Here is a 16,534-nt window from a genome sequence, read left to right on the forward strand (position 1 = left end):
CTTTACATCAATTTAACTCCTTTGCTTCTCTGTTGTTCTTAGGATGAAGAACAAACATTGTGGATCTCCACCCTGTACATTTATACTGTGGGATATACTTTTTCTCTTGTTTCCCTTGTCTTAGCACTTTTCATACTGATGTTGCTCAGGTCAGTATAATCTATCTTTCAGTAAAACATGGTGTTCTGGAATTACCCAGTGGTACATTTTCCAATTGCCAGGAGCTGGGATTTGGACCTGGGTTTGCATTATAATCTAACGTTAAATGATGGCTGGTGTCATCCTGGACAAAGTAAGAGAAACTTCCTTCTTCCCAGATCAATCAAAGGATCTGCTCACCTAATAATAATGCCGAAGTTGCCCTGGTCATACCACACCTATGACACCATGAAATCTGTACAGTTTTAATTGCATTGTGTATCATGGCAGCTGAGAGGGACAGAGTGGTGATCAGATATTATCAGTGGGCCACCTGTTACCTGAGCATTATAAAAGAAGGCAAAAGATTGCATAATGTAAGTAGGCCCTTGTGCAAGGAATAAACTAGATGTTGACTAACAAGCTTCCAAATCTAATGTTTCCTTCGCAAAAGTATTGCAACAAATGTGCAACACCCACAGGAGAGAATAAATTAATTGGACATGGTTCCTATTAATGCTTGCCTGCCTACTGATTCTCCCCTGAAAATGTTCACACAAGCAGTTTCTAAGCCTCCCCAGCGAAGCAGTTGTGCTCCAAAACTGGCGATGAACCCAGCTAGCGTGGAAATGGCAGAGGTGGGTGGGAATCTTTGTAGCCAGCATGAGTTAAGCATTCCCCTTCTGCTGACCTTCTCCTGTAAGTGTTCCACTAGTCTCAGCACTCCCATTCTTAGCAAATTATTGACTGGGATGAGAGATGTAGTTCCACCCTAAGTAGTGTTTGTCTTTTTCTGCTGCAACATGAGGCCATCTAATAGCAATGGCAGCAGTGAGGTCCTCTTGCTCATCAGCCCTATAGGAGGGACACACACACACACACACACACACACACACACTTTTTTTTATTTAGGAGCAAGCATCCCCAGCTGTCCAGTTCTCTGCAGAGAGTATATGTTGTAAACCACACAATACCACACCAACTTTGCCACTGCCTCTTTTCCTTTCTTGCTTCACAGAAAATGAGCAACAGAGATGGGAGCCCCTATACTCTTGGTTGTCAGGTGTGCTCAGCCCAGTGTAGGATAAGACAGAAATTATGCTACTGGAACAACATGCAGGCCTAGCTGATCCAAGTGTCCTTAGCACCCATAGCCGCTAAATGCCCACTAGGAAGGAAGAACATTTACAGCAGGGCAAGAACATACTGTTATTCAGATCAGAATAAAACCAACTTCAGTGGATTCCTAAGAGGATGCTTCTCTTCTTCCACAGGAAACTGCACTGCACAAGGAACTACATCCATATGAATCTGTTCGTTGCGTTCATCTTGCGAGCTGCAGGAGTTCTCATCAAAGACAGAACAACCCACAGCACTTATGTATTTCTTTATGTGGACTCTGAAAAGCCAAGTGATCTAAATGGATGGATATCCTTCTCAAGTCCAGAGGTATGGCATTGTTAAAAGCAAGTGGGTGGAAGAAAGAGCATCTAATGATACCTGGAGTTTCTATGTGTTCATGGCTGAATTCTGTAGCTGCAAAGCTTGCTAGAAAACTGTTGTTGATTGAACTCATTCAAAGCGCTGCATTCCATGCTGAGCATCCTTTGCTAGCAAGTTTCAAGCTCTGCATACTTTCTTTTGTTCGACGGTAACTGGCACACAAGTATGAAAATAGCTAGAAAATTCCTTCGTTTATTTATAAAGCTTATAGACTGATTATTATTTTTACAAAAAAAAACTAAAGTGGTATGCCAGTTAAAAACCAGATAAAACAAGACATCTAAAAACAAGGTAAATGGGAAGTTAAAACAACTGGAGGAACAAAAGATGGATATGTCCGGAAGATTTACACAGGTGTATGCTGTCTTCCTCAGATGGCCTGCAGCCAGCACAAACCACTCACAATACAGATGCATTTAAGGCATAATTATACCACTTTGACAGCCATGGATTGCAGGTAGTTTTTAGGAGAGCCCTTTATGCTCCTCGCAGAGCTACAATTGCTAGAGTAGTTTAACAATCAAGCCTTCTTCCCATAGAATTCTGAGAACTTTGAGATTGTACTTTGGCTAATTTGACCCTGTTGGACTCTTGGGCCTTTGCATTGCTCATGCAGCAGAGACCAAGTTAGCAGCTTGTTTCTTTTGAAGGCTAGCTTGGCACTGCAGAAGGAAGGTATCTGGGCCCTGCTGCTACTAGTGTCCTCCATTTGAGAACCACCCAGCCACAGAGCTTTGTAGTCATTAACATTTAACAAAACTGCTTTAGAAGAATAGGGCTTTTCAAATATTCATTTTGACTGACAAGTATCTGACTTGCTTAACAAAAACTCCACATATCTGTATGTACCAAGCTGTATTTTGATAATTGGTAGTGCCAAGTTTTACTTTGCTGTTGATGGTTGTTCAATATTAACTTTTCTTCTCGCTATCTCATTTCCACAGAAGTTGTTCCTATGCAGGATGGCTCAGCTTTTGATGCATTATGTTGTTGGGGCAAATTTCTTCTGGATTTTAGTGGAAGGGATTTACCTCCATAGATTATTGGTAGCCACTGTGCTTTCTGAGAAACATCTGCTGTTGAGATACATCTTCATTGGATGGGGTAAATATACAGATTTTCCCCCCAGCAGTGCTTGTTTCAGGATTGGTTAGCATCAATCTAAAACCCATCTCATCAAGGCAGCTGCAGCCACGAAGGCCATGTCTATATTGAAGATAAGCCACCCCTCTCTATGTCACAACTGCCCTGGGCTACCTTGGGAAGAAAGGCAAAATATAAATGTACAATAAACTGAATAAATAATAATCGCCATCTGAGAAATGATCCAAACCCTGCCCTTCATTTTGACATCAGATTATTATAAGTATACTCTTCTTTTAACTTTGTTGCTGCTTTTATCTGCTCAGAGACTGTCCTTGGATAAAGAGGGTCACAAAAATGTATGACTGGATCAACAAGAGAAAGAAGTTGCTGTGATCAATAGCCTTTGCCTTGTACACAAATTAGTAATATTCCCTCCCATCCCTATATTCCAGCTCTTCCATTATTATTTAGTCCACAAGCACAACAACTGTTACATATTGCCCATTGCGAAGTCACATTGTCCCTGCATCTCAATTTTTCCCAGGTTTTCCAGTTCTGTTTGTGGCTTCCTGGGGAATAACAAAATACCAACTGGAGTATGAGGGGTAAGTGACTGTTTCCAAATGCTCCTCTGGCTTGGTTTGTTGCTTCAGTTTCTGCCAAGACAATAGAAGGCATGGCCTGCTGGTTTAAACAAAGGTCTTTGGATGGATACAGACAAACATTTTGCTCTGTGGTGGTCATTTGTAAACAGGCTGTGGAGATGGTGATCTAAAGTATATAGCCAGATAGTGATGGTGACTTTGCTAAAACACATTACACACACCCAAGCACCACCAGTTTCTGATTTTCTAATCCCCCTATTATTGATGTTTATGTGGACATAGTAAGATCAGTCTTGTGAATGGTATAGGAAAGCTTAGCTGATGTGGGCCTGATCATGGCTTGAACAAGAGGCCACTGAGAACTTAATACAAGCTGCTCTGAGCTTTTGAAAGAAAGAGTGGGATGTAAGTATAATTAATAAATAGACCTCATGCTACACCCTGTTGGTCCCTAACGCTAAACCAAAGGAATTAAGTGAAGTTAACCTGGCGTTTAGATGCACCTAGTGGAACACAAATGAGTCATCATCATTTGCTTCCATAGGTATCAGTTGCTTAAGCCTCCATTAGCAAGCTCATTATAAAAATAAGAAATTGCATTACAACCCACTACAGCCACAACCATTAGAATAATGGTTTTGTGTTATGGGAAAATGCATGCCTTGGGATTACTTGCTTAGGAATGGATTATTGTTTACAATTGATTTTGAAAAATGTAATCTTGATGAGTAATCTGATTATTCCTCTTGGCAAAAAATAGCAACCAGGTTCACAGGTCCTATCCAAATCTATTTAAAAATAATGTGGCTTGCCATTTGTGCTTATGTGAGCTGACAGAATAATTTTGACTTACTCCCTAGATGCTGGGCAACACATCACAACATGGCATTCTGGTGGATCATTCGTGGGCCCATTTTGTTTTCCATTGTTGTAAGCATCATGGCATAAATTTGATTAATTCTTTATACAGTTGTGGTGGTATGTTTCTGTTACATGATTTACAAGGGGAAACATCTCCTGGTGCACAGCAGGGTGAGACTGACGACCCTTTCCATGATTTGTGTCTCTCTGTATTTTACAAAATAAGGACTAACCCTAAATAATTTAAAGCTAGGATTGATTGAACAAAAATGGCTGTGGAAGGCATAAGGCAGGACAGGGACTAAAGGTGGGGGAGAAGTTTGCATTAAACTGTGAACTGACTGAATCTGCACTTCCTGAAGCAATACTTGGACTGAAATCAGCTTCAAAATTCAGAAGATCAGAAAAATGAGAACCAGAGAGTGTCCCAGAGAAGGATATGAGCAAGATAGTCTTGGGAACATGAACAGGAAAATGCCTTTGCATTTATATTTTAAAAAGAGAGATCACATGCTATGATACCCATTCAAATACATGAGAGCATGTAAACATGTATGCAGGTATTATGTGTGTGTGATACATAAGATATTGGCAAGGGTACTTGTCCTTGGTGTTCTTTTCCATCTGCTACTGATGCTCCCTGTTCCAGCAACCATTAATAAAGATCAAAAGTATCGTGGATCAAAAGGCTGACCTAAAGAAAGGGGGGGGGGGCAGAATGAGATAAGAGAAATGGCAGGAAAAATTGTCTAAATGTGATGGGTAGAAAATCTCTAGAAACAATGTCTTCACAAGTTCAGAGGCTGCAATACTAAACACATTTACCTGAGAGTAAACTCAACTGAATTCAATAGGAATTACTTCTGAGTAAACACGGTTAAGATTGTGCTGTGAATTGTTGCTTGTGGTTAATTTCTTGTGATTGCCCCGCTGCTAGCCAAATAATGTACATTGCATTTACTGAAACTAACCAAGAGGTGTGTTTCTTTGAAGGTTAACTTCTGCATCTTTCTAAAAATTGTGAAGCTGCTACATTCCAAACTTAAAGCCCAGCAAATGAGCTTTCGTGATTATAAATTCAGGTAAATATTACATTCTCAGATTTGCACTTATCTACTTAGTCTTCTACAGTACTTTTTAAACTGAATCCACTGATTATCTTCCAGTTCATTCTACACAAGAATTTCCTACACGTCTATTTTGTTACATGTGCTGGAGAGAGAGAGGTTTGGACGAGATTCTAACTATCTTGGCAGAGTTGCACAATGGCTGATTGCAATAGGCACTTTTATGCTTGGTTACATCTTACCATGGGCAGCCTCACCCACCTTTAAGCAAGCATTCACCATGAACATACTTAGGCTAGAATATATCACAGTCATGTGTTTTTTTTTGCACATAGGTGAATATTTTACTTACAAAGTTTCACTAGTAGTCAGAGAGCATGTGTCTATTGTTATGAGTTGGGAGGCAGCCCCTTCATAATCTCTACAATCAGTGAAGGGTTAGAATTTGAGAAAACTCATCAATTCATGACTTTAGCAAGGGCTGGAAACAATACCAACTAGCTTTCTTATGAGCCCAGCCTGGCAGTGGCTTGCTGGGGTTGGTCACTGAAGAAACAAAAGGCTGATAAGCGCCTAGTTTGTTTAATAATGGTAAACTCACTAAGACAATAAATCTGTGTCTGGGCTGTACCACTTCAGGTGAATTGTCATCTCCAAAACAACTGCAACATACTTATGCCCATAAAATTAATATGTCAGGGAGAAGGTGAAAAGGTTAAGGCTAATGACACCTTAAAGTTAGTTTACTATGACATAAGATTTTATGGATAACAATCTGCTTCTTCAGAAGAATGAAGTGTTATCCTGAGTTACAGGTACTTATCTACATGTTTGGAGGGCAGGGGCTGTAAGCAGTGAAGTCAGAAGGAAATGAAATTCGGCAAAGTACAGTCTATCATAGTTAGTGGTAATACATAGTACAGTTAAAAAGCCTTTGTTCCAATTCAGTCCACAAGTGACAACATTGAACTTCTTGATAAAATTGTAATTCAACAATTTCATGTTGCTGGAGGTTTGACTAAAATCCTTAAATATATCCTTAATCACAGGGGTGGGGGAACTGGCCTTCCACATGTTGTTTTTCCATAATCCCTGACAATTGACCATACTGGCTGGGATTGATGGCAGACAAACAAAATTGGTAGGACCACAGATTCACCACCCCTGCATTAATATATCAATATCTATGTATGAGGTTTGATCATTCTGATGCTAGCACCAAACAAATGGAGGTGAGTGGATAATATCATGATTCCATTGAGATTTCTTGATGCAGTTTATCTCTAGGATTGAATTCATTCTTATGGTTATTTTTATTTTTAGACTGGCAAGATCAACCCTTGTGCTAATACCATTGCTTGGGATTCACGAGATTGTCTTTAACTTCATTGTGGATGAAAGAATTGATGGTCTTTCCAGGCACATAAAAGTCTTCATTCAGCTGACCCTGGGCTCCTTCCAAGTAAGTTCTTGTGCTGGAAGGGACATTATTTATTACCACTAATTAATAAACAAAGGGCATTAATGAATATATATGATGAAAAGAAAAGAAATAATAATCTTCATACTAAAACCATAGATAGAGCAGAGAGCAAAAAATCTTCAAAGAAAAAGACAACATAGGGTTGAATATTGCAACTATTATAATATAATGCTTATTTACCTGAGAAAGTTCCAAATTGCTTGCATATAACTCTTAGACATCTAGAGTCACATCGGTAAACCATGGTTGCTGGACATATTAGCGAATGAGGGAGGGAGGGAGCACTCTTTGACAAATGGTTCTCAAGAAGAACTCTGTGGAAAATGTTCTTGAATATAAATAGCTGGTAAGGGTTTGCAAACAAATGCTGGAAAATTCGGGGAACAGACTATGTAATTTGATGAGTTAGCTGAGGAAATTCAGGAAACAACTTTCAGAATAGCAAGTATTAGAAATTTAAAATGATCATCACTCTTAAGACATGTGGCATACCATATTCTGAACTATTCTACAAATGCAATAAAGAACTTTGCAGCTAGTTCATTAACTATTAAATACAAATTCAGATTTGCTTGGGGATTTGTTGGTCCCAAAGAATGAGACATTTGGACTAAGTAAAGAGTTGCCATTAGGTCTGTTTTTTAAATGGGAAATTATGCAGTGTCTTTCAATCTTCATATATAAATCTGAGGAGAAATGCTTTGAGTCTTAGATGTCCTTAAATTCTTGCCAGCAGGAACCAGGTGCAAGAAGTCAGATGTATATCAGTCCAATATGCATGTTTCTTGCATTACTACTTTTTTAGCATGTCAATACTAAGTGGGGTTGGGGGGTCAGCTACTGAGCTTTTGGGAAACTGGCTAAATTTGATACTGCTCTTACAAGGTCTCACAATCACATCCTTGGGAGGGTTAAGTTCACAAGCTATACGTCTAATTTTGCCCTAAACTTCAGTTGCAATATTTCCTGCACAACCTAATGCGAAATGCACAGATTAGGTCAAAGTGATATATTTCGTGGTTTAAAATTGCAAGCCTGACATTTCCTCGAGCAAAATTGTTCTAAGAAAAATAAAACAGAGTTTTGGGTACTGGTGCCTCATCACATGATACCTGAGAGATAAAGGTGATTTTTGAGTAAGGGGAAGTTAGTTGTGTTAATGTTCAATTTAGCAGCATGATGACTCAGGTTTCAGGTGTTTTCTAGGAACAATATTCTGTGATTGCATAAGCTTGTAGTTGAATTGTACCTTGGCAAATTTCATCCAAATCTAATTTACCTTCTCTCTCTTTTCCCTTCCAGGGTTTCTTTGTAGCACTTTTATACTGTTTTTCTAATGGAGAGGTAAAATATCCTTCTTGGCCTTCATTTCTAACCACTTGTTTCTCTTGGAAGATGTTGCAGAACAGACTGACTGGTGCAGCTTGCACTTAGTCCTGTGTGGCGTTCTTGGTGGTCACCTGGCATTTTATATCAGTTAGTATATATTGAAGAGTTATTCAGTTTTCCGTTGTCTTCCTTGCAGTAGTTGGAGATACCATGCAAGGAACACGACCCCTTTCAGCTTGCTCCTTGAAACAGCAATATAGGGTACCTACTTGTAAACAGATCAACTTGCAATAAGCTGCCCATGCATGCCAAGCAAAAGGCCAGGATGCTGCCCTTGCGCCTCTAATTATGAGGAGGGGCACCAAGCAGTCCTGATGTGCAACAGATTGGAGTACAGCTGAGCCCAAATGGAAGGGGGAACATGAAGGTGTTCATTCTCTAGGAAGTGTTCTCCTCCCCTTTTCACTGAGGGCAGGGAGCAGAAACTGGTAGGAAGAAAGAATGGCAGAAAGATATGTGGAGAATGGGAGGCAGCAGCATAAACAGAGTGATATTCGCAATATTCAGCTACTGCACTGTGAAAAACATGCTGAAGTCATTTAAATAGCAACTATTCGTAAGTGTCTGTGTACGCTGTCCAAGTACAGTGGTACCTCTGGTTACGTACTTAATTTGTTCTGGAGGTCCGTTCTTAACCTGAAACTGTTCTTAACCTCTGAAGCACCACTTTAGCTAATGGGGCCTCCCGCTGCCGCCACACGATTTCTGTTCTCATCCTGAAGCAAAGTTCTTAACCCGAGGTACTATTTCTGGGTTAGCAGAGTCTGTAACCTGAAGCGTCTGTAACCCAAGGTACCACTGTATTGTGATAACATCAATGAGAAACCTGTTCTCTGTATAAAGTGCACACAGAGTTCTGTGGGAACATACTGGGACAGTAAGGGGGAAAGGTGTAAAGTAGATCAGGACCTCTTGAAAGGGGCATTAGGAGCAGGTGTACTGTGCTAAACACTGCAGAGAGGCCTAAGATTGTATTTTGTGCTGCAGGTCTGAGTATATTTTACTTGTAATTACTCAAGCAGTCAGGACTTCTGCCTGTTGGGTAGGTGTGGGGAATGAACTCTAACTTCCACCATCCCTGGCCATTTGCCATGCTTGCTTGGGCTGATGGGAGTTGGAGTTCTGCAATACCTGAAGACCCAAAGACTCCCTGCTCTTGCTGTAGGGTAACCTAGCCACAGCATACCTGAACTAAGAAGTTCCAGGCTTATCTGAAAGGACAGAAGCCCTAGGACAGGTCAAGGAAGCATCTATACTACATGCTGCAATCCATCTCAACTGCTCTGTTTGCTTTCCTTCCTTTTCCAGGTAAAAGCTGAACTGCGCAAGAAGTGGTCCCATTTCTTGCTGGCATCCCCCTTTGTCTGCATGCCGTGCTTTCTCGGAAAGAACATCAAGCACCTGGGGAGATGTTCCAAGAAAGAGCATTCGAACAATAATTGCTTCTCCCTGGAGGTGACTCAGCCTCAGAGCACACAAGTGGCAAAGCAGAGGACAGGCGGCAAAGTGGAGCTTAGCTTTGCATTAAAGCATATTCCCAGAGCAAGCCTCTCAGACAGCAGTGAAGGAGAAGTCACAATGGGGGAGACGACCGAAGAAGTCTTCGAAGAAAGCGAGATTTCGATTTGTAACAAAAGTAAAAACTGAGATACCTGATTAGATCAATGAGGGATCTTGCATCATGTGCCATGTGGGAACCGCTGGAAGTAGGGGGGGGGAGGAGCCCATGAAAGAAAAAGATGGTGAAAATAGCTTCTTAGCATTTTCCTCCAGGTTGACTCTTCCCAGGTAATTTCCCCCCCCCCCCCCGCCAAAATTAAAGCCAGCCAAGCCTGGTAACTGCATGAAAATGGCTTCTCCTTGGTCCAGAACCAGATATAAAATCAGGAATAAAAGGAATAGACTGAGCACCTTGAAAGAGCCTGCTGTTTCTCTTAGGTTTCCCAACATTGACCGCCACTATTGGAGCCATCAATCTGATCCCATGGGATTGCTCTGCAGCATCTCAGAAAGGACAACCATTGCTTTTGTGATACTGTTAAACAAGAAGCTGAATTCCAACAATGACTAAATGAACAGGATTGACATTTAGGAACGTGTGGGATTGTATATATTTATAAGCACATTTTCCAAGCTTTGCTGTAAAAATTATGAAATGCTGAACGGACTTGTTTTTAGGGCACAGCCGCTAATGCATCTTTTAATACATGTAATATACAAAGTTGTGGTTCTTTCTTCCATTATCCTACCAACAGACCTGCAAAAGGAGTCATTATTACTTCCACTTTGCAAATTTATTTTAAACATCTTTATACCGCCTCTTAACAGGGAGAAAACTGATATGACTGGAGATGAAAAATCTGAGAAGCTTCAAAGTCACCAGATTGGGGGGGGGGAATGGGAGGGAGGCGGGGGCAACATTACCCAAATGCATCTATTTGTCAAACAGCCAGACAGTATGGTGTGTTTTACAAATTTAGGATGAGTTAATAAGAGAACAAGTGAATAGGTAAGCAAGCAGAAAAGGGCCAAGCTAGAATTTGCAACCAGATCCATGTAACATTTTTTCAATATAGCATTTTTATTTAAGCAGCAGCAGCCTGGGGAGTGAGGTGGAGGACCAAATGGGTGGTTTGCTTCCTCCTTTTACTACCAGCCAGGCCTTTCCTCAGAATTCTACCAAGCTGCTTTTCTCCCCATGGAGGAGAAAATATGGGTAACCCTAGGTCCACCAGAAGCTGCTTCACACCGTCTTGAAATCACAAGCAACTGCTAAGCTATGTACCCGCACAGCTCCAGGCCTGCTGTGTTACCTGTTGTCATTTTTATTTCACAAGCTGTTGATCTTACATGTATTTTCACAAATGGGAAGCTGCCGAATTGTTTTCCTTCCTTATATATTGTACCCACTGTGAAATCCAAAGGCTGGTTTTGTCACGTGTAATTAGTTCTTAATTTATGTGCTGCTTGATGTACAATGACTTCTAAGCAGTGTACAAGTATATTTTTAAAAATCATTGATCAAATCCATACATAACTTCTCTGCAATCCTTCCTGCTGAGTCTGAGGAGGTGGCCACACCTATAGAGATGAGCCATTTTCCAAAATATATATGTAAATAATAATAATCCTGAAGTAAATAAAACTCCAGGACCTTATCAAGCAAGTTATAGATCAACTAAAGCTATCATTCAAGAAACCTGGTTGATATACTGTCCATATCCTTGAGAACAATAACGTGGCTTGGTAAAATGCCATTCATTCTTGACTGTGCTTCTTGACAGTGGATTTTTGCAGCCATTTGTGCAATTCTTTTAAGACCAGTCGTCTTTCAAAGTATATTTTATGGTACGTATCCAGATTTCTTGTATGAGGGTTGCTATTATTTCCTTTTAAGATGTTCTGTGTTTTCAAATGTTTTGTAGGATTCCATTGACACAAAGACCATGCCCTTTATACTGCAAAGTTAGCTCTTTTTAAAACAAAATTTCAGCTGTCTTAACCTGTCTTTAATGTTCTTTCCTAGTCTCTAACAAGGACCACGTCTTGGTAGGGAATAACACTGTGTCATTGAATGAGATGAACCTAAAATGGCCACCCAGTTGCAAACACTGCTGGATGCAATCCAGGGAAAGTTATACTCAGATCCTACTGAAATTAATGGAACTTCTTTCCATATAATTGCACTTACACTTATGCAGCCTACATGCTAGAAAACAGCAGTTCCTCTGAGACCAGCCTGAGCACTCTGGGATTCATCGCTCTGTTGACGTGCTGAATTAATGTTTACACAAAGGAAGTTGGAGAATGCCCAGCACGTCCCTGTTCCATATCATTATGCTGGTCAGACAACTCCCCAGATAATAAGCAAAACTTTTCCTTTTACTCTAGGAGGGAATGAGTGGTTTGTACACAAAGCCCTCTGGCACACAGCTTTTGTAAGAACACACTAAATAGGCAGGCAGTAATATTACCCAATGGACTATTACTTATTACTCTGTGTAGACATGAAGGTTGCAATGTGCTTTAATTATCACCTGAGAGAGACAGAATAGGTAAAGATGGAATCAATTCTTATGTTAAGATGAAAACATTGAAACATTGAAACCAAGAAAGTTTTTCCGTACATCCAAGGGGTGGAAACTTTATTTTTTAAAAATGAAAGTTGAATGCCAAGTTCTGTATCAGGTATCAAAGTTTATGACTTCAAAACAATCTTACGGATTTAGGTCTGGTTCACATGTTACATTAAGCCAAGTCATGGTTTAGCATGAATGTGCAAGCGTGAAGTCTCCCAGAAAAGAGATTGCAACCACTTTGCTCCTCTCTGCTCGTTTTGCTGATGAACCATGCTAATGACTTGATGTGGCGTTGTACTAACCTGGCCCGATGATTTAGCTCTCTTCAAACTAATCATGACTGCTAAGCTTACTAAGGAATCTTTGGTGAGAGGAACTTTACTAAAAGCTTTTTAAAAGTCTAAGTGCACAATTTATACCAGACACTTGTATAAGTATACCAAAGTCTTGAAGAACTTTAAAAGGTTTGTGAGACAGGACTTACTTTGGAGAGGCCATTTTGATTCTTCTTCAGCAGGACTTCCTATTCTATATGCTTGATGATTTTATATTGAATCATGCTTTCCACCAGTTTTCCTCAGATGTAAGCTAAGAGCTTTAAATTTCCTGGAAACCTTTTAAAAAATTGGTGTTATATTGGCTACTGCCCATTCTTCTATTATGGATGCTGATGCAAGTTACTTATTTTTGTTAGAAGATAGTTCTCTCAAATATATATATAAAAGGTTTTATCTTCACAGCCTCTTATATACATCTTTTACCATTTTCTTTTACGTAACAAAAACCAACAGGGACTTTAAAAGTAAATGCCTCCAGGCATTGTGTTGGGAGGTATTTTGTGTGGGGGTTTGGAATCTGTGGAGGTAGAGGTGAGACAGTTGCCCACCTTTAGGAAAAGTAATAAAATGGCATTAGAAGGGTTTAGCTATTCAGTTACAGGCTGTAGCACCAGATTATTATCTTGTAGAATATTGAAACATAATCCATAGAAGGGAATAATACGAGAACTGGACTCAGGGTCACTGACCTCACAAGTCTGATTAGAGGGGTTTTCTGTCTGAATTGTCAAATCAATGTATAAATTAAAACATGTGGAATTTTTTTTTGAAAAGGAGATCATTATTTGAAAAGTAGACAGCAGATGCAGAAGACGAAAAGGAAACTGACAAAACCGTGCCAGTCTGATTAGAATGTAGAATACGTGAGTGCTGGGATAAAGGGAAAGTGTATTATTTTGAACCTCCAACAAGCATTTTACAATGTCCCTCATCAAGGCTCCTGAGTAAGCTTAGTGGTCATAGAATAAAAGTATGAGGTTTCTTATGGGTTAAAAAGGTAAAGGTACCCCTGCCCGTACGGGCCAGACTTGCCAGACTCTAGGGTTGTGCGCCCATCTCACTCAAGAGGCCGGGGGCCAGCGCTGTCCGGAGACACTTCCGGGTCACGTGGCCAGCGTGACAAGCTGCATCTGGCGAGCCAGAGCCGACATGGAAACGCCGTTTACCTTCCCGCTAGTAAGCGGTCCCTATTTATCTACTTGCACCCGGAGGTGCTTTCGAACTGCTAGGTTGGCAGGTGCTGGGACCAAGCAACGGGAGCACATCCCGCCGCGGGGATTCGAACCGCCGACCTTTCGGTCGGCAACCCCTAGGCGCTGAGGCTTTTACCCACAGCGCCACCCACGTCCCATTTCTTATGGGTTAGTAATTGGCTAAAGAATGGAAGGCAGGAGCAGGTGGACAGTTCTCAATGAAGGCAAGAAAACAATAGCCGATTATCAGTACTGCATCTGGCAGGACCAGCCCAATACTTTTTGGTACCTGAGGCAAAACCCAAAAAGGGCGTCCCTCCCTGGAAGAAGGGGTGATTGCAGATCTACATCAGGAACAAGGGGGAAATCAAGATCAATTTGGGATCAGCTGCCGCTGGCAATCCTGCCGCCTGAGGCAATTGCCTCAGCTGCCCCTATCTGGTGCTATTCAGCTTGCTCATAAACAAGTCTGTGATGACCAGGGAGGAAGTTATGGATAGGGAAAACTAAAGCAGACTGCAAAAGGCTCCAAGAGGGACTTTCCAAACTAGGTAAATGTAGGGGCAGGAGGCAAATAAGATTTAATGCAAACACGTTTCAAAGATGGGTAAAATGAGCTGACACAATAAAATTGATTAGCAAAAAAATCAAGACAAGCAAAAGGAAGTACATGATGTAAAGTTCTTCTATGGCGTTCCCTGCAATGAGATGGGATGGCAAGCAGTTTAGATGGCTTTAAAAGAGATTAGACAAATTCACAGGGACCGAGGCTATCAATGTCTGACAGTCATGCTGGCTAAGTGGAACATCCATCTTCAGCAGCACTGCGGCATGTCATAAAATGCTAGTAGTTGGGGGAGGAAGGCAACTCTCTCTCTCTCTCTCTCTCTCTCTCTCTCTCTCTCTCTCTCTCTGTGTGTGTGTGTGTGTGTGTGTGTTGTGGGCCTGAGGGAGGCATCCGCTTGGTCACAGAGGTAAACAGGTGCTGTAATACGGGGGTCAGAAAATGGGTATCTTCCAACTCTCATCAGCTGCAGCCACTATAGCCTATAGGGAGCTGTAGTCCAATAATTGGGGGGGGGGGGGCACAGATCCCCTGCTCCTGCTGTACTAGATAGATGATTGTGCTGATTCCATAGGGACTGGGGTTGAAGTCCAACAATCTGCAGAGGGTCACAAGCTCCACACTGCTGCTTTAGACTCTCTGGAGAGCTGCATTTTTGCTTTCTCATACATCTGTAATCTTTCCCTGTTTATTGGGAGGGGTTGGAGTTGGGAAATCAAGTGACCTTATATAATCAAATCCAAGAGGCCAGGTGAAAATAATATTTTGGGCTACTTCAACTGATTGCAGACTGTACGGTAGGAAAAAACTGCAACTGTATAAATCAGCAGTTTTAATCTTCGAAACTGCTGTTATTTATCCATGAACTAGACTGATGATGTTTATCTTGTTAGAGCAAGGACTCCACCTATCCAAATCAAACAACCATCCATCTCATTCGTTTTTCAAGAAAATAAAATGGTGCACTCATTTTTCTTTATATCACCCCATAGCAGATATATCCTTTAAGGAAACAGGTACAAAACCAGCACATAACAGCCTCATTTTGTATTCTATGTATGGTCAGAATTTTAGGGCGAGAAAGATTGTAGTGTCCTCTTTACTCTGATTCATGGACTAGATACAATCTGCCCCAAGAACACTTTAGGTCTTTAAAATTGCTCTTTACTACTCAGAGCAAGAATAATAAAGAGGGGAGAAAAACAACCTTGATTTTATTTGCTTTGCATATCAGCGGCAAGACTTCACAAAAGGTGAATTTCCCACATGGAAGTGACTTCTGTATACAAAACTGCATGAAGTGCCATATACTGTTGTCATACAGGTCTTCACACAATGACCTTTATGAAAAAGTACCATGGCCTTATGGAATGCAGCCCATTTTACAGCCCCAGATCCACCCAACTCTGGTGCCTTTCTATGATGTATGTAACTCTTCCAAGAGCATACATTCATGCTATCATAGGATACCACCAAAAAGGACTTCCATGGCAGGCCAAGTGACATAACAACTGAATCCATTTAGGTAAAGCCATCATAGATACCAAATATGATACCTAAGGTAAAAGCTTTCCCATGCAACATATTACTTTAGAAAACTATTTATTATTGTTATTTGTATTATTAAGTGTAAAAACACTTGCAAAACAAAGTGCTGTAAAATAAAAGATAATTCCTGCATAAAACTGAAATATCACACAAATTCTAAATTTTGTACAAATTCAGGATTTGACAATTTCCCGGAGCCAATTGATGGCTCAGGAACCAAGATAACATTTTGCAAACCATATTCACGGTTTTTTTAAAAGTTCTAATTGATTGTAGTAATCAACAATCTTCTAAGCAGATACCAACAGAGTCTGATGACTTTTACTGCCTAGTTCGATTAATTCAGACTGCAAAGATAAAAAATCAGCACATAAAACTCAAAATTGCCTCATTTTGCGCTCTACGTAACCTCAGGGATCTCCTCATATGAACCAGCCTGGACCATGTGGCTGCATCTGAAGGGACATAGTATTTTATCTTTGACTGGGACATGGTCTCTAGGATGCTTTTGGCACCTCAAGTCTATCATTGCTATGAGGCTGCTACAATCAACATGAGGTCACCAAGGCCAAACAAGTAAACAAATTATACTAGAAGGAGTAATTTAGGCATCCTTCCACAAACAATTCCTTAAAAGTAAGAGGCATAATCTATCTCTAATGCCAAAATCAAGTCATGG

General features: G+C 40.7%; 1 protein-coding gene across 2 annotated transcripts in view; it reads left to right on the forward strand.

Moving 5' to 3' along the window:
• The window catches only part of GLP2R (glucagon like peptide 2 receptor), a 36,216-nt gene extending 25,054 nt beyond the window's left edge, over positions 1-11,162 (forward strand). For both annotated transcript variants that reach the window (XM_028717079.2, XM_077924260.1), the window contains 9 exons: positions 43-149; positions 1,413-1,587; positions 2,586-2,745; positions 3,272-3,332; positions 4,193-4,262; positions 5,187-5,275; positions 6,584-6,722; positions 8,046-8,087; positions 9,441-11,162. In XM_028717079.2, the coding sequence (XP_028572912.2) occupies positions 43-149; positions 1,413-1,587; positions 2,586-2,745; positions 3,272-3,332; positions 4,193-4,262; positions 5,187-5,275; positions 6,584-6,722; positions 8,046-8,087; positions 9,441-9,779 (1,182 nt within the window). In that variant the 3' untranslated portion in view covers positions 9,780-11,162. The remainder of the gene's footprint in view (positions 1-42; positions 150-1,412; positions 1,588-2,585; positions 2,746-3,271; positions 3,333-4,192; positions 4,263-5,186; positions 5,276-6,583; positions 6,723-8,045; positions 8,088-9,440) is intronic.
• The last annotated feature ends 5,372 nt before the right edge of the window (positions 11,163-16,534 follow it).

The sequence above is a fragment of the Podarcis muralis genome, chromosome 2 (assembly GCF_964188315.1).
Source record: "Podarcis muralis chromosome 2, rPodMur119.hap1.1, whole genome shotgun sequence".
NCBI lineage: Eukaryota > Metazoa > Chordata > Lepidosauria > Squamata > Lacertidae > Podarcis > Podarcis muralis.